The sequence below is a fragment of the Drosophila mauritiana genome, chromosome X (genome assembly GCF_004382145.1).
Source record: "Drosophila mauritiana strain mau12 chromosome X, ASM438214v1, whole genome shotgun sequence".
Classification (NCBI taxonomy): Eukaryota; Metazoa; Arthropoda; class Insecta; order Diptera; family Drosophilidae; genus Drosophila; species Drosophila mauritiana.
This window is the reverse complement of record NC_046672.1, coordinates 11932489-11952242: the sequence shown is the minus strand read 5'-3', so window position 1 is coordinate 11952242 and position 19754 is coordinate 11932489. Positions and strand designations below refer to the sequence as shown.

The 19754-nt window shown below is 42.1% G+C and overlaps 2 protein-coding genes across 2 annotated transcripts in view; both read right to left on the bottom strand.

The window, feature by feature from the left end:
- Positions 1-896: 896 nt before the first annotated feature.
- Positions 897-19754, bottom strand: part of LOC117147142 (GATA zinc finger domain-containing protein 5-like) — a 65922-nt gene continuing 47064 nt past the window's right edge. Inside the window, exons 3-5 of the mRNA XM_033313921.1 lie at positions 3820-4425; positions 1505-2320; positions 897-970 (exon numbers count right to left, since the gene is read on the bottom strand). Coding sequence (XP_033169812.1) covers positions 897-970; positions 1505-2320; positions 3820-4150 — 1221 coding nt within the window. The 5' untranslated portion in view covers positions 4151-4425. The remainder of the gene's footprint in view (positions 971-1504; positions 2321-3819; positions 4426-19754) is intronic.
- On the bottom strand, positions 10905-12404 carry LOC117148738 (RISC-loading complex subunit TARBP2-like). The gene is made up of 2 exons (XM_033316308.1): positions 11190-12404; positions 10905-11123 (listed from the first exon to the last, which is right to left on the bottom strand). The coding sequence occupies exon 1, from the start codon at positions 12262-12264 to the stop codon at positions 11302-11304; it is 963 nt and encodes a 320-aa protein (XP_033172199.1). The 5' UTR covers positions 12265-12404; the 3' UTR covers positions 10905-11123; positions 11190-11301.

Genomic DNA, 19754 nt, shown 5'->3' with positions numbered 1-19754 from the left:
CGAGACTGCGGAAAACCCCGGAAAAGCGGGAAAGGCCGCAGGAGTCGGAGATGGAGCTGGAGCAACTGAGACGGAGAACCGAACCGATAGACTGACGGACACGATAAACAAACAAACTGCGATCCGGCGAACACGTATGCCAATGCGAAACCATTTTGCGAATTTAATTGCCGTTAACATGGAACGAGCTTCATTTTACACCGCACTTCCGGTGCACTGGAAAAAAAGTGCATGCAAATCCCATAAGCACTGCATTTGCAATAGCTGTAGTTAAGTGGAAGTTGTGTCAATGAATTGAATGCGGTTTTCTAATAAGTTATAAAGGATGCAAAAGTTTATATAAACCCCTTTTTGAATTTACCAAACTATTACTTCCGATTTTTCCCAGTGCATCTGTTGCTTTTTGTCTGGTCGGGCTTCGGGTAACATGAGCTTCAAAGAGTTCCATAGTCCAGCCGGAGATTAGAGGGCAAACGTTGACAATGGAGGAGGTTCCTTCGGCGCTGTTTTTATCCAATATGCTTCTGTCTTCCCGAATGCGAACAGAAAACTCCACTTCACCCACTTTGGTCACCCCAAAAATTTCACTTGATGGATTTAAGTCGAGTTTCGATGACAGAAACACTGTACACAGGGTGAATAATCCGAAGAAAAAGAGCGGGTCAAATCAGATTAAGCTCTTCATGTCCCGAAAAGGAATATTGTAGTCACAGCTTATGAATTAAATCATTTTGTTTTATATTGAAATACGTTTAAACAAGTTGAAGCTTAGTGATTAATGCAAGAGATAATAATTTTAACATAGGATAAGATAAGTAATGATTATGGTTGATTTCCCTGAATGTCAAAGTTCCACCAATTGAGAAATATATTTTTAAATAAATTATAAACTGCACTTACCCATTTGAGTCGCCTGGTGATATAGGCTTAAGTTGCTGATCTGAACGGAGGTTATCGCTGAGAATATAATCTGTAAGAAATAGCAGAAATGGAATGTAGTTCATATTTTCTATATGGTAAAGGAGCTTTTAAAACTTGTCCTAAGCTTTAAGAACTAACATAAATGTAAGTAAGGCGAAAATTCTGTTAAAGGTTTACTTTGCCACAGGACGAAAAGCTTTCCTCATTTCGAAAAACATAGAAAGCTTACAGAGTTGTACTAAAAAGCTTGGGACTTAAAGCTTAAGGGATTTGTTGCAATTTCCCAGTGTTTCTATTTCCTTGCCTAGTTGGGCAATTTTTCATTCTATATTTCAAATGAAATCTGCGGTTACAAGTTAAATAACGAGTTAAAGAATGATTTGATTTGTGAATATCTAATTAATTGAGGACATTTGAATATGATTTGAAACATTTGATAATGAGTACTTGAGTACTTGAGAGTACTGTGTAATTTGGCTTATATGCTTAAAAAGTCATCTTTCAATACTGATTTAAGTTAGGTTTATTAAGATAGGCATCTGTTTCCTGCCTGAACTGAACCCTTTTTGGGAGCTGAACTCACCCTTCTGCAGCTGACTGGTGGGGATGAACTCCTCGTGCTTCTGGTCACCCTTCTCCTCGTACTTCAGCTTGTAGTCGGAGTGCTTGCGAAGGGACATGAGTAGGGATTGGGTGCGCGGCGGGATTTCTGGTGGCGCCGGTTCCGGCGGCGGTTCCTCCGAATCGCCGCCACTGCTGCAGTTGCCCAGTTCGAGGGAACCCAGACCCAGGACGAATTCATCATCGCCGCTGTCCTCCGGCGGCAGCATTTGCTGCTGCTGCTTAACTGCAGCAATCTGCTGTTGCTGCTGCTGCGAAATTTGCAGTTGCTGCTGCTGCTGCTGTTGCTGGTGGTGGGTCTGTGAATCGCTGCTGGAACTGGTCATGCCACTGAGGCGATTCAATGCATTCCGATTGCGATGGCTGCTGCGAATGCTCGAGGACGCCGCCGTCGAGGAGGAGGCCGATGGCTTCAGCATATTGATATTTTCCAGGCCGCCATCCTCGCCGGCAAACTTGGATGAGCCGTTCAGGAAGGGATTTGTGCTGCGCGGCGTGTGGGCGGTGACTCCATTCTGCACACTACTGCCGCCGCTGCTGCTGCTGTTGGGAAACAGGCCCAGATTGGCATTCGATTGGTATTTGCCCGCCGAAACGGTGGACACCTTCAGTGGTGACCCCGCCATCGAGGAGCGCTGCTGGTGCGGCTGCGCGTAGGTTACCTCGGGGGCGGCGGCCACGGTGGGCGGGGCATCGCCCAGGGGCGTGTCCTCATCCTGGTGACGATCGCGCTGCCTCAAGTAATCCGGCTCACAGTCTGAGTTATAATGCTCCATGCCTGCGAATATGCAAAAATTCAAAAGCAACGTGAATGAAAATTCAATATATATATTTATAGGGTATTCTAGGGTATAGAGTATTCTTATTTATTTCTATAACTATTGATTCTATGGAACCCAACTTCCCTGTTTGACCCTAGAGAATCTATAATTGTATTTATTTAAGGTTTTCATGTCTACACTGCGATCAAACATTTACAATTTCCAGGCCACAGGATGTCGCATTCTGTTTGTTTTGTTGCGTGGAAATTGCGAAACTGGGAAATTGCGCAACTGGTAAGTTGGTGAGATGGCGGGGGAAAAGCTGGCTTTTCACTTTTCCCGCAAGAGTAACGGCCGGCAAACAATTTGCGAGAAATCGTCGCGCCCGTCCGAGCGTTATTAGGTTGTAAAAAATGAATCGTAAATTGCATTAAATATTAACAGACAATAAAACGAAACGAAACAAATGCAGGCGGCCCGTAAAAAGAGCATTTTCCCCGCTGAAGTCGCTGCGATTTGCGTTTTATGCTTCGATTAAGTTCGCTGCGGGATAACTGGAAGTGGGGTTTGGGGGGAGGGGGTGTTGGAAAATTGAGCGGAAAAGCGGTGGGCGGTGGGCGGTGGGTGGTGGGGCTATGGGTGGTGTAATATCAGAGAAGATGTACCATTGTATCGGCCATTAGGCCGGCGCTGCCAACTTGATTGTAATTGAATTGCACACTGCTGACGTTCGCGGTGCTGCCATCGCAGTGCTGTCAAAGTACAGTGAAAACTCGCACTTAAACAACAGTTTTGCGATCCATTGCGCTTTATGTACGTGTAAAAGGGCTTTTACTTTAAAGGAAAAATGTGCAACAATCTTGCCATCATAAAAAGTAGATACACTCAAGCCTATTTCATTAAAAAATAAGTTCAACTGAATAAATAGGAAATCTAAAACTGATATGCATTTATTAATAAGAGTTAAATAACAAGTTCTTTTTTTAATTGTAGCTTGCGTTTCCCTGTAAGCTACCTTTACTGTGGCTCATCGTTTACATCGGGCGATTTAGTGAATTCAATCAGGGAAATGTCAGGAGTGCCCCCCGTACCCCCCTCAAAATGTATCTCAGCATCTTGGCCAGCTCGATTTCAATGGCCAGCAATGGAATCGATTTGTGTGGCAGGACCTAAGCCAGTCGGTTATATGGTTACTCCGACATCCTCGACACAGTTGCGGCAGCTGAATAATTCAATTAAATAAAATAATGAATATTTACTAGCCTGGCTGACTGGTAAATCGCATTTGGTTCGTTACATTCAACCCAAGAAAACCCAACGGACTACACTGGTTAGAAAAATATACCCAAATACATATCCCAACTATAATTTTAAATCGCTAATACTTGCTGACTGCATTACACTTTCTTCAACCTAGAAAAATACTACATTTCTTAAGCGATTGATTTGGTTTTCTTTGTGTGTTATAAAAGGCTTTAAAATGCATTTCTTCGAGTGTATTAGCCGTGGTACTCACTTGCCAATTGCTGACTCTGCAGCAGCAGCTGGGCGAGCAGTTGGGTATCGAATGCCGTCGCCTGTCCGGTGTTCTGGTACTCATCCTCGCTGCTGCTCCCGTAGCCGTGACCCATGCCATGACCCAGTCCATGGCTCAGGCCATGACCGTGACCGTGACGACCGTGACTGTGCCACTCGGCGGAACGCTGTCGACGCAGTTGCTCCCCGCCACCGTTGCCGCCACCGTTCGCGGATCCCAGTCCGCCGGATGCGTAGTAATATTCACTACCGGCCGCACTGCCGCTGCCCACGCGTTTACGGCCAATTGTTCCGGAGTGACTGCTGGACATGATGGCCCTGCTCTCGATGTGGTAGCTTTCCGGATAAATGGCAAATCCAATCCGGATGTGGGTCGACTCAGACTAGGCAGGTGCAATTTGTCCAGCGGTCTTGTGCTCCTCCAATGGTTCTTGATGAGCACGCTGCCGATGCCCAAGATGCCGATGATGATGATGTTGATGACGATGATGTGGCTCCTGTCAACGCAGCATCGCTCCAGCTCCGGCTGGCCAACTGCCAGTCCATGTGGACCTCAGTTTGCTTTAAGTGCTTAACCGAATTAACGCTGAAACGATAAAAACGACAAAGTGTCAGCAGAGTGGAAGATAAAGCCATAAATGCACGAAAATGAAAATAAATAGCAGCCGGTACCAGGGCATATACATGTACATACATATATCCAAAACACCCTCCCCGGTACTTTCACTTTGACTTCTGGACGTAAAGTGAACTTAATAGCAATTGCAGGAGGAGGACATGCCATTCCCATTTACCATTGCCCAACAAAACCAGCGATGCCCACCATCGATTACAGAAAGAAGTCAAGTGAGGCATGTAAAATCTATGATCTACAAGTATATATATTCTTTAGATCCTGGTTAAGTTATCTATTATTCTATATAGTATGCAAGTCCTATATAACTTCTATTAACAATAGTAGGTATTCTTGGTACATTTTTCTGTCTGCAAGTATTACTATACTATATTATATATTTCTTAGAATTTATACACATTGTTTATCACTTTTTGTTTTCCTTTAGTCTTCAAACTTGATTATAAAAAGCACCAATCCTTGTTTGGCACCCTAAAATTCTACTTTTTACGATATGCCCATTTTGCTCTGGTCAATTTTGTTGCTCCAAATGAAATGCGCTGCATTTGCGTTAGCTATAAAACAGCCAAACTGTCAGCGCAGTGGGGCAGCTTTCTGTTTATGGTCGCTGCTGGCTTGGCTTAGACAGACAATTTGACTTTTGATTTTGATGAGTGAGCATTTGAATGCACTAAAACACAGGGGAAAAGGGCTGGCAGCACAAGTGGGTCATTACTGACAGCCTCCGCTCGATGCGGGTTAAGGCTGTCTGCTCAATGGCCACGCAAAGCGTTTCAAAAGGACACGGAGCGCAAAGGTTATCCCTGCTGAGGACTCAACCTTTCGCTGGCGAAGCCTCAAGGACTCAAGGATTGTGTGTGGCAATGTTATCCACTATGGGTTTCCAAGGAGGCGGAGTTGCTGGGGTATAAGGGGATGTGAATCCATTCGAAGGACTTCCAAATATGTCCTGTCCAATCGGAAATCTCAATTAGAAGGACTTTAACCCGCATGATGGTTTTGATTTGGAAAACTTGATTATGACAAAAGTTGAGATATATTTGATTTCTATTTTTTTTTCAATTCAGAAATTCCAAAACAAAATTTATTAAATGTTAAAACATATTTAAAAGGCAGTAAAAAAGTGAAGATGTTCAGAGTAGCAGAACTTCACTCTTGTTTCCTCGAACAGCTATACCTTTTTCGGATTCTTTAGCAGTCATTTACCGGCATTTACCATTTTACAGCATGGAAAACTCTTGGTAAACAGGAAAAGCCCAACTGCAGTGTTGTAAAGTGGTGTAACCTACTGTTTGGCTTCTTGGGTAAACAGAACTTAATCGAATGCAACTGCATTTGCAGTCGACTTCAAGTCAATTCGTATCGCCCAATATGTGCCTCATGGAATCATTGCATTTTTTTTTTTTTTTTGTTTCGATCTCCCTCCGGTTGCCCCGCCCACACATTAACCCGCACACGCCGGTCAACTTTTCTCCATCGGCAAATGCACAATTTGGCCTGCAAAATGCATATTTGTGGCATCCATTTGTATGGCTTTGTTGGTCCGTAGTCCGAACCGAAAGATAATCAAATACGCATTTCTCTTTCTCATGCTGCCACTATAGCGTTCTCCCTCTAATGAACCAAGATAGAGTTGCCCATTTGGGCTTCCATTTTTAAGAGAAAATTTAATTTTAAGTTTTCAAGTATTTCGTATATCTTATGTATATCTATATGTATCTTATGTCTTATGCATCTAAAAGTATAAAATAAAAAATTAACCATATGTTGTATCTTACAATGTGAATAATGTATCTTATGGGCATACAATTTTTAATGGTAAAAAAATGCTAATTTGATTCAGGTAACTCTTAAGGGATTATGCCCGATTCTAGGTATTTGTGAGCCTAATTTGGCTATATGTTTGTCCTCAACTTTTTGGCTGGCCAACACTGTTGATGGCTAGGACCAAATGGAAAAACGGCACAGCATCAATTGCAATTTTAAATTGAAGCCTGCATCGGCTGCAACGAAACTTTGCTAACGAATTAAGAGCAAAATATTATATGCCTGGCAAAATGTTGCATAAGGTGGCAGTTGGGTGGGTGCGGCACTGGATGGGGACAGTGGGTGAAATGGTGGCGTGGGTGTTGCGGGGTGCACGCAATTATTTTGCATGCTCCATTTTAACAATTTGGAGAAAGAAATGTGAGCCAGTGAAATGCGAAAATGAATGAATGAATGGGCGACTGAATGCTAGCTCCATCCCGCCTCCACTTCGCAGTGGAAAGTGGGGCATTAAAGCCTAGAATCCGACATTTTCATATGCATGCTTAAGTACGTCGAGTGTACGAAAGCAGCAACATTCACATTCACATCTACATCCGCATCCACCAAGTGCCACCACAAGGAGCCAAGAAAATATTGAGTTAACCCGAGCCGTGTTGCCCTAAAAGTATGCAACGAAATGTTATTTTGCTCATTTCCCAAATAAAACTTTCTCGCCCCGCCCCCTGCTTAACCCGCTAAAGCCCCACCGTCTTTAACCCACAGCGAAACTTTGCCGCGTTGCAGCTGCTATTTTAAGATGGTCTCAAATTAAATGAAGCTCGCGAAGGCAATGACCTCAATGGGATAATAATTATAGGTCAGATGGTTGATTAGATTTCATATCTTAAGCATTCTAGTAGTATATATATATATATATATTATATATATTTTGCAACCTAACAGCTTAAATTCCAGGCCACATCTTCGCTTGATTTCCTTTAATCATATCGCTGAAAGCCCAGAAATTTGTGTAGTGCTTCGCTCTTTGACACTAAATGAATTACAAATTGGGCTGGGTCTTAGTTCTTTTGTGCGCTATTTCGCCTTGAAATCGCTTCATTTGAATTCAGCATTTTCACTTTGTTGGGTTTTTTTTCTTCGCAGGACGCATTTCCTCTGACATCAATCGTTTTGCTGCCGCATTTCATTGTTTCAGCCGCAATATTTATGCAGACGAGTGTGTAACAGATATGTACTCCATCCACTGTTCATGTACTATATGAATATATAGGACTATGACTATATGCATACTTGTGGCATATCGGGGGCTTCGGTTCGGCTGCGGAGGTTCATTTATCCAATGACAATGGAAAATGGCTCTGCGAACCACAAGCTCTCTATGTGTGCCCTCTTTCTCGTGCCGTTGTCAACCGCAAAACGTTTAATTACATGTCAAAATGCGAAAATGCATTGAACAAGACAGGAACCATAACACTCAGGATCCCCGCCGACGGCACGCCCCCTAAACGCCCCGTAATGCCCAAAAATTTTCCATTTACCATTTACCATTTACCATTTTCCACTTCCTCCAGCATCGCAAGCACTTCCTGAGCCGCTGCGTCATCATCAGCGTTGTTTTATAGATAAAGCAGCGTTACAGCTCCAAATTTCGTATTATGAGTGAACATGCAAAAACAACCTCATTACGAACACAGAACATAGACCAAAACATGACGCACACACTTGTGGAGGGAAGCGCCACCCCCTTGGAAAAACAGCCCCTGGAAATAACAACACCCATGTAAGTGAGGCAGGGGCGTAGTTTTCGGGAGGGGCGCCCTTTAATGGCAACTAAAAGCTGAGTTTCGAAACACTGGCTGTCAACAGAGACAGAGATTTTATCAGAAAATTATTTTTATAGACAAGACCATGAGAAATGTGTAATGTCAGACTTTGAAGTGAATACATATACATATTCTCATATGTATAAAATATGGTATCAGTGCGCATAGTAATTTCGCATTATTGTTTTGTTCTCATCATCAAAAGGGTATAGTCTGTTGTGAGCACCTAATTACGCAATTGTTTTATAAAATCAAATTTGGCCAAAAATATGCAAAAAATTAAACACAGTGCGATTTGGATTTAAATAACGAACTCAACGAGGTATAACATTCCATATTTGGACAATTATTTCAAATGCTCTGATCAAAACACTGATTATTTTATTTACAAAATATCAGAGGAACGATTCTTGGCAAAAATTCAATATTTACGATTAGTTTATTATGTATAACTTGGCTAATAATGGTCTCACAGCAAAAAGTAATACCATTTTATACTCCTTATAACCAATACTAACAACCCCTTTCACTTTTAAACGGATTTTGTAAAATTAATTTTTGGCCAAATTTTCGCATTTTTTGTAAGGGGTACCATCATCAAAATTTGCAAAAAAATTAAACATCCTAGAATTCCCAAACTTGAATGCAGATCGATTGGGATTTAAGAAACAAACTCAACGAGGTATGACATTCCATATTTGGGTAATTATTTCGAATGTTTTGATCAAAATACCAAATATTTTTTTCACAAAAAATCTGGGAAAATAATTTGCAAATTGCCTTTTTTGGCTATAACTTGACTAAAAATGGTCACAGAGCAAAAAGGAGTCCCATTTTGTACTCCTTACAACCAATACTAACAACCCCTTTCACTTTTAAACTAATTTTGTCAATTTTTTGGCCGCGAATCCCCCAAGATGATTAGCCAAAAGCAGAGCCAAAGAAAATCTGTGCACAATGTGGCACGTTGTTGGGAAACCAAACAAATTTAAGATCGAAGTTAAGCATACTCATTCGTTTGTACTCTATTATGCTTCTCAGCTTGAATTTTATTATTTATTTATTTAGAATAAAAGTGAAGCAGCTTCCTGATTAATCGCATAAACACAATCTATATAACGTTTTCGCTTCATGGAATCCGAAAACGACTAAATAAATCTGCGATAATCTCATTGCCTGGCAAGTGTATCCTTGTGAAGCGCCTAAGAGTAGGCAATGCTTTTGATAAGATCAACTTGGTGGCACACTCTTCGTGTGTTAATGTGGATTTCATGGGGGATTTCGGTGGTTGGGCGTTCAGCACACACTTGTTGAGGATGTAACTGAAAGCACACACATTCAGCGAGGCACACACATTGAGAATTTCCCACCAACACACACACACACACCCATACACTTGGTAGAGGGCGTGCTAAAAAAGTTTTCATAATTGACGACAAGCTGCAGGATCGCAGGGCCCAACACTTTTGTTCTCCGCATTTCTCCCGGTGTTCCCCTTTTCAGCGCGATGATGATGATGATGGGCAAATATTTTACGTCATTAATTAGCGCATGGCAGCGCGCTTGAAACTATTACGTAATACGATAACACCAGCAACAACAACAACAACGGGAACAGCATAAACTATTATGTGCAAAATTTTTAATGACGTTAGTGGGTGGGCTTTACAAAGGGACGCCGGGTTGAAAAAAAAAAAAAACCGAAAACGAACATTGTTCGTTTCCCTAACCTCAAAATATATCCTTTTTGAGGTCCCAAAACTGAATTTGTGTATGAAACTTGTTAGTAAGTAAGTAGTAATATGACTTTAATATACTTGATTTTCGAACAAATTATAAAAATGTTTATATTTAGTTTAGCTATCAACAATATTTCCATTATTATAGATAAGTCTTTTATAAAAACTGATATAGTATATGTTTAATAATTTTTTATAAAATCAAAAAACATATGACATTTCCTTAAACTTTCTTTTGCAGTGTTAGCTTTTTGTTTACTTTACTTTTCGGTTTCTTTCGCTGTTATTTTTGATGCCCTTATAATTAAATTATTTAGCGCAAATTTGTGCACAGTTGTCGCCTCTCCCACACACACACACACACGCACACACACACTCACCCACTGGCACAAAAGGACACTCTCACGCACATATTAGATATGTTATCATTACTACATAGCGCCCTCCCGCTCATCCGACGCATCTGGCCCGCTCGCACACTGTCTCAGTTCATCTCTCATTCGCAGTATAATGAGAATTTAAATCGCAATAAAGTGGCGCTGCAGAAGATAAAGAACATTCTGAGTTCAGTTGGGCAGGTTGGTTTAAGCGATGCCTTAACTTCTCACTGCCCCGCCGAAAAAAGGCGCAAATATAAACGCTGCCAGTTCGTCACTTCGTCGGTCCGTTTGTCCGTCCGTTCCTAGGCAAACTTATCTTTCAGTTTAAAAGTTATCTGCACTAAACGATCCCAAACGTCTTCGTTTATTAGAGGTATTCTCTAAATCGAAACGGATCAGACCACTATACGAGTTCATATAGCATTTACAGGAATATTGGAAAAAAAAACCAACCTTCGTCTTCGATTGGAAAAATTTGTATGATCAAAATTATCAAAAAATGAAAAAAGCCTAAAATTCAGTAGCAGAGCCCCCCGTGTCACGTTGCAAGCAACCGCATCACGAATCACCCATCACGATATGCCGATATTCCCGGTGCCACTCCCCCGTATACCCGATTCAACCTCCCACAATTTCAGAGCATTGTCTTTCGACTGGCACTACTAATTGGAATGTACATAGGTACACATATATACAAGCCCCTTGAAAAGATTCCACACTTTCCGCTTTAATTTAACAATATTTTATTTTTAACCCTTCTAAACGCACATTATCCCATATAAGACCATAGTTTTAGGTCGAGTAGTGTTGTATAACATGTTAGATTCGATGCAAGCTACTGTCCAACGGGACCGGTGCCATCGATTTGACTGCAATATGTGTAGTCCCGTTATCGAATTGTCAGATGCCAAAGGAGATGCGCATCACCAATTATCCAGCTGCGTTGCAAAATTTCTTGTAAGATTTCTGTGGCGGTTAATTTTTTTGTTAAATTTGTAGCTTACCAATTCCACGATTGTATATGTAAGCATGTAGTGATAAGTCGAATTAAGTATAATATGTTAGACTTCAAGCAAACCCCTCATTCTCGCCGCAGATGCTGTCGCTGATTTTGCGCTAATCGATGGGCGTCTCTTGCAGCCGCACCCACATGTGGTGGGCGGCCAAGCGCTTGGCTATCTTCTTGCTCTTGCCCGTGCCCATCTCGCGGTAGTTCCGTATCGAACAAGCGATCCTAAAGACCCGCTCGTGGGGCAGACCCACTTCCGCTTCCGTTTCATAAGATGGTGGTGGCCATCGCAGTTGCACACACAATTCTTGTAACCTGCCAATAGGATTACCGACGGTCTCCTCGCCGGCATCTCCTCCGCCCGTGGCATTGCCGTCTCCTCCGCCAGTCACTGACGGACCTGCGGAGCTGCTAGGCGATTCCGGTATCTGCGTGCAGCTCAGCTTGTCGATGACCGCACGGTCCGCCGCATTCTTGGCCGACTCCTTCGAGCGTCCTGCACCCATGGCCGTAAAGGGCCGGGCAAGCCGCACACACATGCTGTGGGCGGCCAAGCGCTTGGCTATCTTCTTGGTCGCGCCCTTGCCCATCACGCGGTGGTCGAGTACCGAACAAGCGATCGTAAAGACCCGCTCGTGGGGCAGACCCACTTCCGCTTCCGTTTCATAAGATGGTGGTGGCCATCGCAGTTGCACACACAATTCTTGTAACCTGCCAATAGGATTACCGACGGTCTCCTCGCCGGCATCTCCTCCGCCCGTGGCATTGCCGTCTCCTCCGCCAGTCACTGACGGACCTGCGGAGCTGCTAGGCGATTCCGGTATCTGCGTGCAGCTCAGCTTGTCGATGACCGCACGGGCCGCCGCATGCTTGGCCTCCTTCTTCGAGCGTCCTTCACCCATGGCCGTAAAGGGCGTATCATTGACCCTAAAGGACACGCGAAACCGGAAGGTCGGCTCATGTTGGTCGCCCTCGATCTGGAGTTCATAGCCGGGAGTAATTCCCCGTCGGCTTAGCAGCTTTTGCAGAATGCTGACGGGCGTCCTTATGGCCATTGCATTGGCGTCCATCTCGCTGACGAACTTTAAAGCCTCGTCAACAAAAGTAAGAAACTCTAAAAAGTGTGTAGTTTTTCTTTTTTGTTTTGTTTGTAAAATTTTTAGCTCACAATTAGAAAATAATTATGAAATTTTTAGATTTTTCGTTCTGAGACGAGTTCTGCTCCAGACGAGCTCTGAAAGTAAACTGAATAAATTTCGGGTGGGGCTGGGGTACATGGTTTTGACAGCTCCGTTTGTTGGATGAAATTAGATCCAAGGACAATGTGATCAGTTGCCATCTACAAGGTATAACATTCCATATTTGGGCCATTCCTTTCCATATTCTTCTTCTTAAATAAATTTTAAAATATTTAAAAACCAAGAATTTCCACTTTTAAGTTTGAAATTTCAATGCGAGCTCAACGAGGCATGGCATTCCAAAAAAAATGTTGTTCTTTTACGGAAAATCAGGAACCAACTTTTTTTTAGCTGTAATTTGGCTACTAATGCTAACTTGGCTCATCACTGGGTAACTATTGGCCGTCCCTCTCTTTCTCGTGCTATCGTAATCTGAGCTCTGGTTTCGGCTTAAGCCTCGTTTACCATTGCTGGTTCAGCGTATTTCAACCATATTTTAGTTGAAAAACCTTAAGCTTGCACATTTTCCCACACATTTTCAGAGTCACCATTTTATACTCCTTATAACCAATACTGACCACCCCTTTCACTTTTAAACGGATTTTGTAAAATTAATTTTTGTCCAAACTTTTGCATTTTTTGTAAGGGGTATCATCAAAATTTGCGAAAAATTGAAAATTCCCGAATTCCCAAACTTGAATGCAATTCGATTGGAATTTAAGCAACGAACTCAGCGAGGTATGACATTCCTTATTTGGGTCATTGTTTTCAATGTTTTGATTAAAATACCGATTATTTTTTCCAATGTTTTGATGAAAATACCGATTATTTTTTTCACAACAAATCTGGAAAAATATTTTTAATAAAAAACTGAATTTTCAAGTTGGCTTTTTTGGCTATAACTTGACTAAAAATGGTCTCACAGCAAAAAGTAGTACCATTTTATACTCCTTATAACCAATACTAACAACCCCTTTCACTGTTAAACTGATTTTGTAAAATAAAATTTTGGCCAAATTTTTGCATTTTTTGTAAGGGGTACATCATCAAAATTTGCGAAAAATTGAAAAATCCAAGAATTCCCAAACTTGAATGCAATTCGATTGGGATTTAAACAACGAACCCAGCGAGGTATGACATTCCTTATTCGGGTCATTATTTTCAATGTTTTGATCAAAATACCGATTATTTTTTTCACAAAAAATCTGTAAAAATATTTTTGGCAAAAAACTCAATTTTCAATTTTACGTTTTTGGCTATAACTTGACTAAAAATGGTCACACAGTCACACAAATTACCGGTTTTTACTCCTAATTACCAATATTAACCATCCCTGTAACTTTTTGACGATTTTTGTAAAATTAATTTTTTCAAATTTTTTTTTTTTGTTTGATTATTTTATGATGGAAATTCGGAAAAATGGATTTGAAAAAAAATTCAAGAGGAATTTCATAGGTTCATAAGTTTTTTAAAAATGATCATAAAGATATAAATAACAGTTTTTATCGGCTAATTACCAATTTTTACCACCTCTTTCACTTTTTCTCAGATTCTGAGAAAAATTAAAAACGAGAATGAATTTGTAAGGGAGCTTACTAATTTAAAATCAATTTAACAACTAGCACAGTATATTTTGTATAGTATCAATTTGCAAAAGCAAATAGGGATTTTCGTTAAACAAATGCAAAACACTGGTTGAAAAGATTGCTGCTTTTTGTTTACAAGAGCCATGCAAATGGTTTTTTAATGGGGTTTCAGATTTATCAACAAAGTGAAACTGAAACTAAAGTAATAAAAATTCCATGAAATACACTGCTCTCAAAAAAAGAGCAATAATAAAATGGAGTGTTTGAATATGATCAAGGAAAACAAAAAGAATTGAAAATCATTTGAATTTCCGGCAACGAAAAAGTTTTATTTGCATACAAACACAGAGCCGAAGAAAAATAGCAAAAATAAGTAACTTAAAAATGGAGAAGTAGATCCAAATAGTATATATTACTCAATATTACTACTCTGCCAAACAAATAGAGATTTTCAGCGAAAATGTTCGGCGCATAATGTTGGTATTTATCTGGGCTACAATCTGCACCCCTGAGCCAGGGCCTTACGCTTATGTACCTTGCTGTACCGCGTGTTCCGTAATTGCTTCCTGAAAACACACAGTTCCCTTTCTGCCTTCTTGTTTCGTTGTTTTTTTTGTTTTTTTTTTTTTTTTTTGTGGTGGCTTGCCAACAAAATTATTGACAGCATGGTGGAAGAGGAGAGGGTCCTGACATGACGCCGTGTTGCGAAAAGGATACGCCCACGGAATGTCTATCGATGTCATCCAGATAAAAATAACCCAAGTCAATTAATGGTAGCTCGGCTATTTTTTCCAGAGAAGAACTCAACGTTGGAACACGATTTTTCGATGGCAAAGTTAGACACTTAGGCTTGCAAACAAAAGGAAAAATGTATAATTAAAAAGACTACAGTTGAAGTGAAAACGTAACAGTAAAGGAAACACAATAGGCTTAATAATAATTGCTTAACAAATAAATGTTTTTCCGCAGCCAATTCTTTTGGTGATCCACCAGTTGCAGTTGCTATTGATCAAAATAGTTTACTCCATTCATCAGCTTGGACTTTCTCGCCCAATCTCTGTGAAATTTGAACTATGCCAGGCACATGTTTTGCTAGCCACTAGTTTCGGCATGTGTCTGAGGCCATGTCGGAAATGCGAGCATGTGGGCGTTGGTGGCATGTTGACCCCATGCCCTGTCCCCTTCCACTTCTCTAGCCCCCACTCCCCTGCTAGCCCATCGGGCACACAAAACAGCTCCTTTGTTTGCTGGTCATACGGAATAGGGAAACTGTAAGGATTTGCGGGGCAAAGTTCCTCAACTTGCAGGCTTTGGATGCACTGAGAATTAAAAAAAAAATATACTATATACATAATTTCAAGCTTCTTGCATTTTTCGGTCAGTACGTATTTAAAATATGTTCATTCCACATTTTCCACCACTTCGCTCCTGCTTCCATTTCATTTTTTTTTCTATCTTGAAACTTTGAGCTGCAACGAAGTACTTACGAAATCCATCATCTTACTTTTGCCACAAATCAACTTGCAACTATTAAGTGCGCAGTGTAGAACTCTTAACTAACGGTAAGCACACGCATCGTAATTCACAATGTAATTGATATAAATTTCGAGTGGACCCCGTTGCCCTTTTGGATATTGCCCCACTGTGGCCGCAACTTTATTATAACAAGTGAAGGAGCAGTTTTCATGCCACGAGGAGCGATGGCCAAACACGGGTCTAAAGCAAAAGCTAAAGCCCAGGCTAAGGCTAAGGATATGGGCAAGGATAAATGGTGGGAGAGGGTTGGGGGGGAACGGGTTGGGGATGGCGGCGGTACAGTTGCAGTGGGTTTATGAAATTCATGGCACGCGGCACGTTCCTGGCATCCTGGAAGTCCTTTAGCACCATGGAACTGGTACCCCGAAAAATGAGAGGAGTGGAGAGATGCCAAGTGCTTGCGTAAAAATGCATAACGGCGCCAAAAGTCAAAGGGCAAAAGTTATTTTATACACATTTTTAATTTTTTGCTCCTTTGCAAGGACTCCACACACACACACACACACGACACATGGATACAAAATGGTGTCAGCAGTGGTTGCCATTCGAAAAGAAGAGAACGAGGAAAGGAGAAAAAGGATCCTGGCCGGGGGTGTGGGGGGGAAAAAAAAAAACTATTAGAAGGTGTTGGCTGGCAACATTTTGCAGACATGACTTTCGGGGGAAAAGGGTGGAAAACCTGGCACAAGGATGCGCATAAATTGCAGGCACCATGCATAAATGGAAGGATATTGCTGCAGCCCGGCCAGCCTTTGAGCCTGCTCCTCGCCAAAAAGTGTAAAAATGGAGAAACATTCAAGACTCGAGGTGGATAAGCTCGAGCAGGGGACGAAGTCGACACGAAAGAATTGTGATTACAGGGAGTGCGGAGCAAAAAAGGGCGGCTTAATTGATAAGAAAGCCGAGATTGAAACGCGTAGGGAGAAATCAGAATACGGAATTTCCGTTTGCTCGAAATGAAAAACAGGGAAAGTTACTCACTGCAAATTGCCAAGATGCAAGCAATAAACATTTTTGTAGTTACTGTTGTGAGTGAGTTTAAAAAGCTGTTCATTCATTTATTTAAGAAATACCTTTCTTCAGATTTGTTAAACTTAAAGTTCCATCCATCCAGATTCCCTCACAGCTGCAAACCATTTATATGGATCAGCACCACCAAAAGCACCTCGATCGACTTGATGACTTCGCCCATATCTAGTGGACGGGATTCGCGGGAATGAGATTTATGATTGCCTTTGTGCAAGTAGCCCTGACTTGGCCTGGCACCTTTCAGCCGGCTGCCGACCCCCGTCCACCTGGATGTCTGATTCGGATTTGGTTGGAGGTGGAGATTGGGCAGTGGTACTGGGCGGTGCGAGATGATTACCTAAAGCAAACACAGACGGGAGGGCAAACAGCAGCTGACAAACCCACTCACGACCATTGTTGCAGAATGCTGTCGAGCTGCTCTTCTGCGAGTGAAGAGCATGTGGAGAACGTGTGCCGGAGGATGAAACTGGGGTGGATGAGGATGGGGATGGGGATGGGAATTGGAATGGGGATGGGGATGGGGATCTGGGGCTGTTGATGGTGATGGCCTCAAGGCTTGCCAACAAAAGGATAGGATGGATAGCCCGTCCTCTGCTGGGTCATCGGCATGGGCCAACGCATGTGTGAAAAGAAATGCGAGCAAGGAACGTGGCAGGGGAAAGTCGACCAAGGCAGACCCCCCCCCCCCCTTTTTGCAGTACACGCGGCGTATACGTAATGCATTCAGGTGGAATGCATATGTGTGCACTCAGAGCCACACACACACACACACACACATACACATAATCACATACAGACACAAACGCACTCAAAGAAAGAGACAGACACTCTCGTAGCGTGTGTGAACAGGCACTTGATTGTGTTATTATTATTGTTTCAAGTGTTGCTCTCTGTTCTCGTTGTTTATCCGCATGCATTGTAACTGTAGCTGTCCCAAAGAGGTTGGACCATTCAGGAGGGTGCAGAAGGGTTCTGGCACAGTGGTTAACTAACAATGGCCGTTGGCCTTTTCATATCCAAATCAAATGAGCCGGCCGACCGACTCTTGCCCAATAAATTTAACACTTGTGGCGCCCAAATTAAACCTCAACTTATTTATACCTATTTATACAAGCAAAATACGCTTAAGCTGGAAGTTTTCTGCCGAAATTTACCATTCTTGTACTTGTACTATTGATGTTTTAGTGCCCAGCGTGGGCCATACTCAACCCCTTATCCACAATTTGTCTGGGCTGCAAATCATCAGCATTTGAACGCATTGTCATTGCCCATTGTTGGCTCCACTGTACTTGCGCTAGTACAGTAAGCTGTACCCCGGCATCTCCTTGCATTCGATGCCAGCATTGTTGCGAGCACACTTGAATGCACTTGAATGTTCAGCGAACCGGAGTCGGGCAAACGACCCAGTGCCCCTCTTCCACCGCCGCGTTTTTATGGTGCCACACTTTTTTGTACGTCCCGCATCGGGTGTTTGTTCCAATAATGTTTTTATTATACCAACTACACTCGACTGTCAGTGGTGAATGTTAATTGCTGACGGAATAACACGGCTACCGTATGGATTTAATTGCTTACCAATCAAGTTGCAGCTTCCCTTTTGCAATAGCCACCATACGTTAATGTCAATAGAGTTTCTAGAGTTCACTTTATCGATTGTCCACTTCATATACTGTAACCTATTTATAAAATCTATTATAATTAATAACATAATTTCACGCTGGTATTTACATATTGTTGAAATTCCGCATATAATATACGTTCACGGCCCTTAGCTCATGCAAATTATGTATTTTGAACTCGTTTTCGCGCTGTTCAAGCGAAATCTGTGCACTTATTGGATTCAGTTTAAAGCGAATCCGGATTGACCTGAAAATGGGCGGAAAGCCGAGCACGATAATGTTAATGCCGTGTCTGCCGCATTTTCCATTCTCCCTGACTGCCCCTTTTTGTAAGGGGTTATTTATGAAAATGACTAAACGAATGCGTGCAAATTATGCCTTTTCTGGCAATGCCAAAGAGCCTGGAATATGGGTTAAGTGCAGCAGGATGTTGGTCTCGCCGGATGCCAGCCCCTCCCAGTTTTCCCACACTTCCGCCCGCCGCAACGCAGCTCCTTTTCGCATATCTTTCCTTCTTAACAGTCGTAAACAAAAAGGTAGCTGTCCCCGGTTCTCCGCCTAGCATTTTATTTATATTATAATTATACCCTTGTGTAGGGTATTATCATTTTTAGAGGAACTCTAGAGGAGAGTTTCTAAAATGCATGCTCTTTGGCTGAATTTAAGCTCAACTTTTAGTCCATTAATCAATAAAGTTTACCAGTTGGTAAAAGGGCTTTCGACGCTCAATTTCTTAAATAGGGTAATTATCGAGGTCATTTGTCCGTTGAAAATGACTAAAAGTTGTGGTCGAGTCAGGATGCCCAACACTGGAATCCTGCCTGGCATTAGGGTATTCCCCGTTTTTATTTTATCCTTGTGTTTGTTTCGCTGCCTGGCTGTTTGCTGAATGCAGCTGGCCTGAAACTGAATCTGAAACGGAAGGCACGAGACGATGATAAAGCGGCAGGATGACTCCTCGCTGGCAGATCCTTTGGCTCCTCGGTCCGCCTGCTCATTAAAAATTACCCTTCTTATGGTGAAGTGGTATTAAAATCGCGTCAGTTGGCAGCGGCGTGTGGCGCGCAAACTTCTTTTAACTGTTTATAATACGCAACGCTGCAAAAATACACACGCTGCCAGACAGAGACACAAATATGCATGTACATAGCGGTGGAAGCGAGATGGCTGCTGGTGAAGCGGGTGAACAAAGCCAACGTGAACAATGAATTAAAAACACAAAGCAACTTTCTTTGCCACATTTCTTTTAGCCCCCGACAACTTTCTACATCTCCTACCCACGCTTTTTTCACTCTATCTCCATCCTTTTGTTCCTTGAAACACAGGCAAGTCTCTGCTGCACTTTGGGTTGCAAATTCCGCGCTATCGATAAGCTCGCACGATAGGCAAACATCGATAAAGTGCTGTTTTGCATATCTATTATCCTTGGCTCGAGAACTTCAAAGAAATGTTAGCTCTGCTTAAAGGTAAGTCATGGTAAGTATTTCAATATTTCTTTACCATTTGAAAGTACCATTCTTTTAGTTGTCAACAGCGTACCATCTTTAATGAGTGAAAAGTCTGCGTGCGTATTCAACTGAGCTTTACTGTACCATCCGCCCGAACGAAGGCG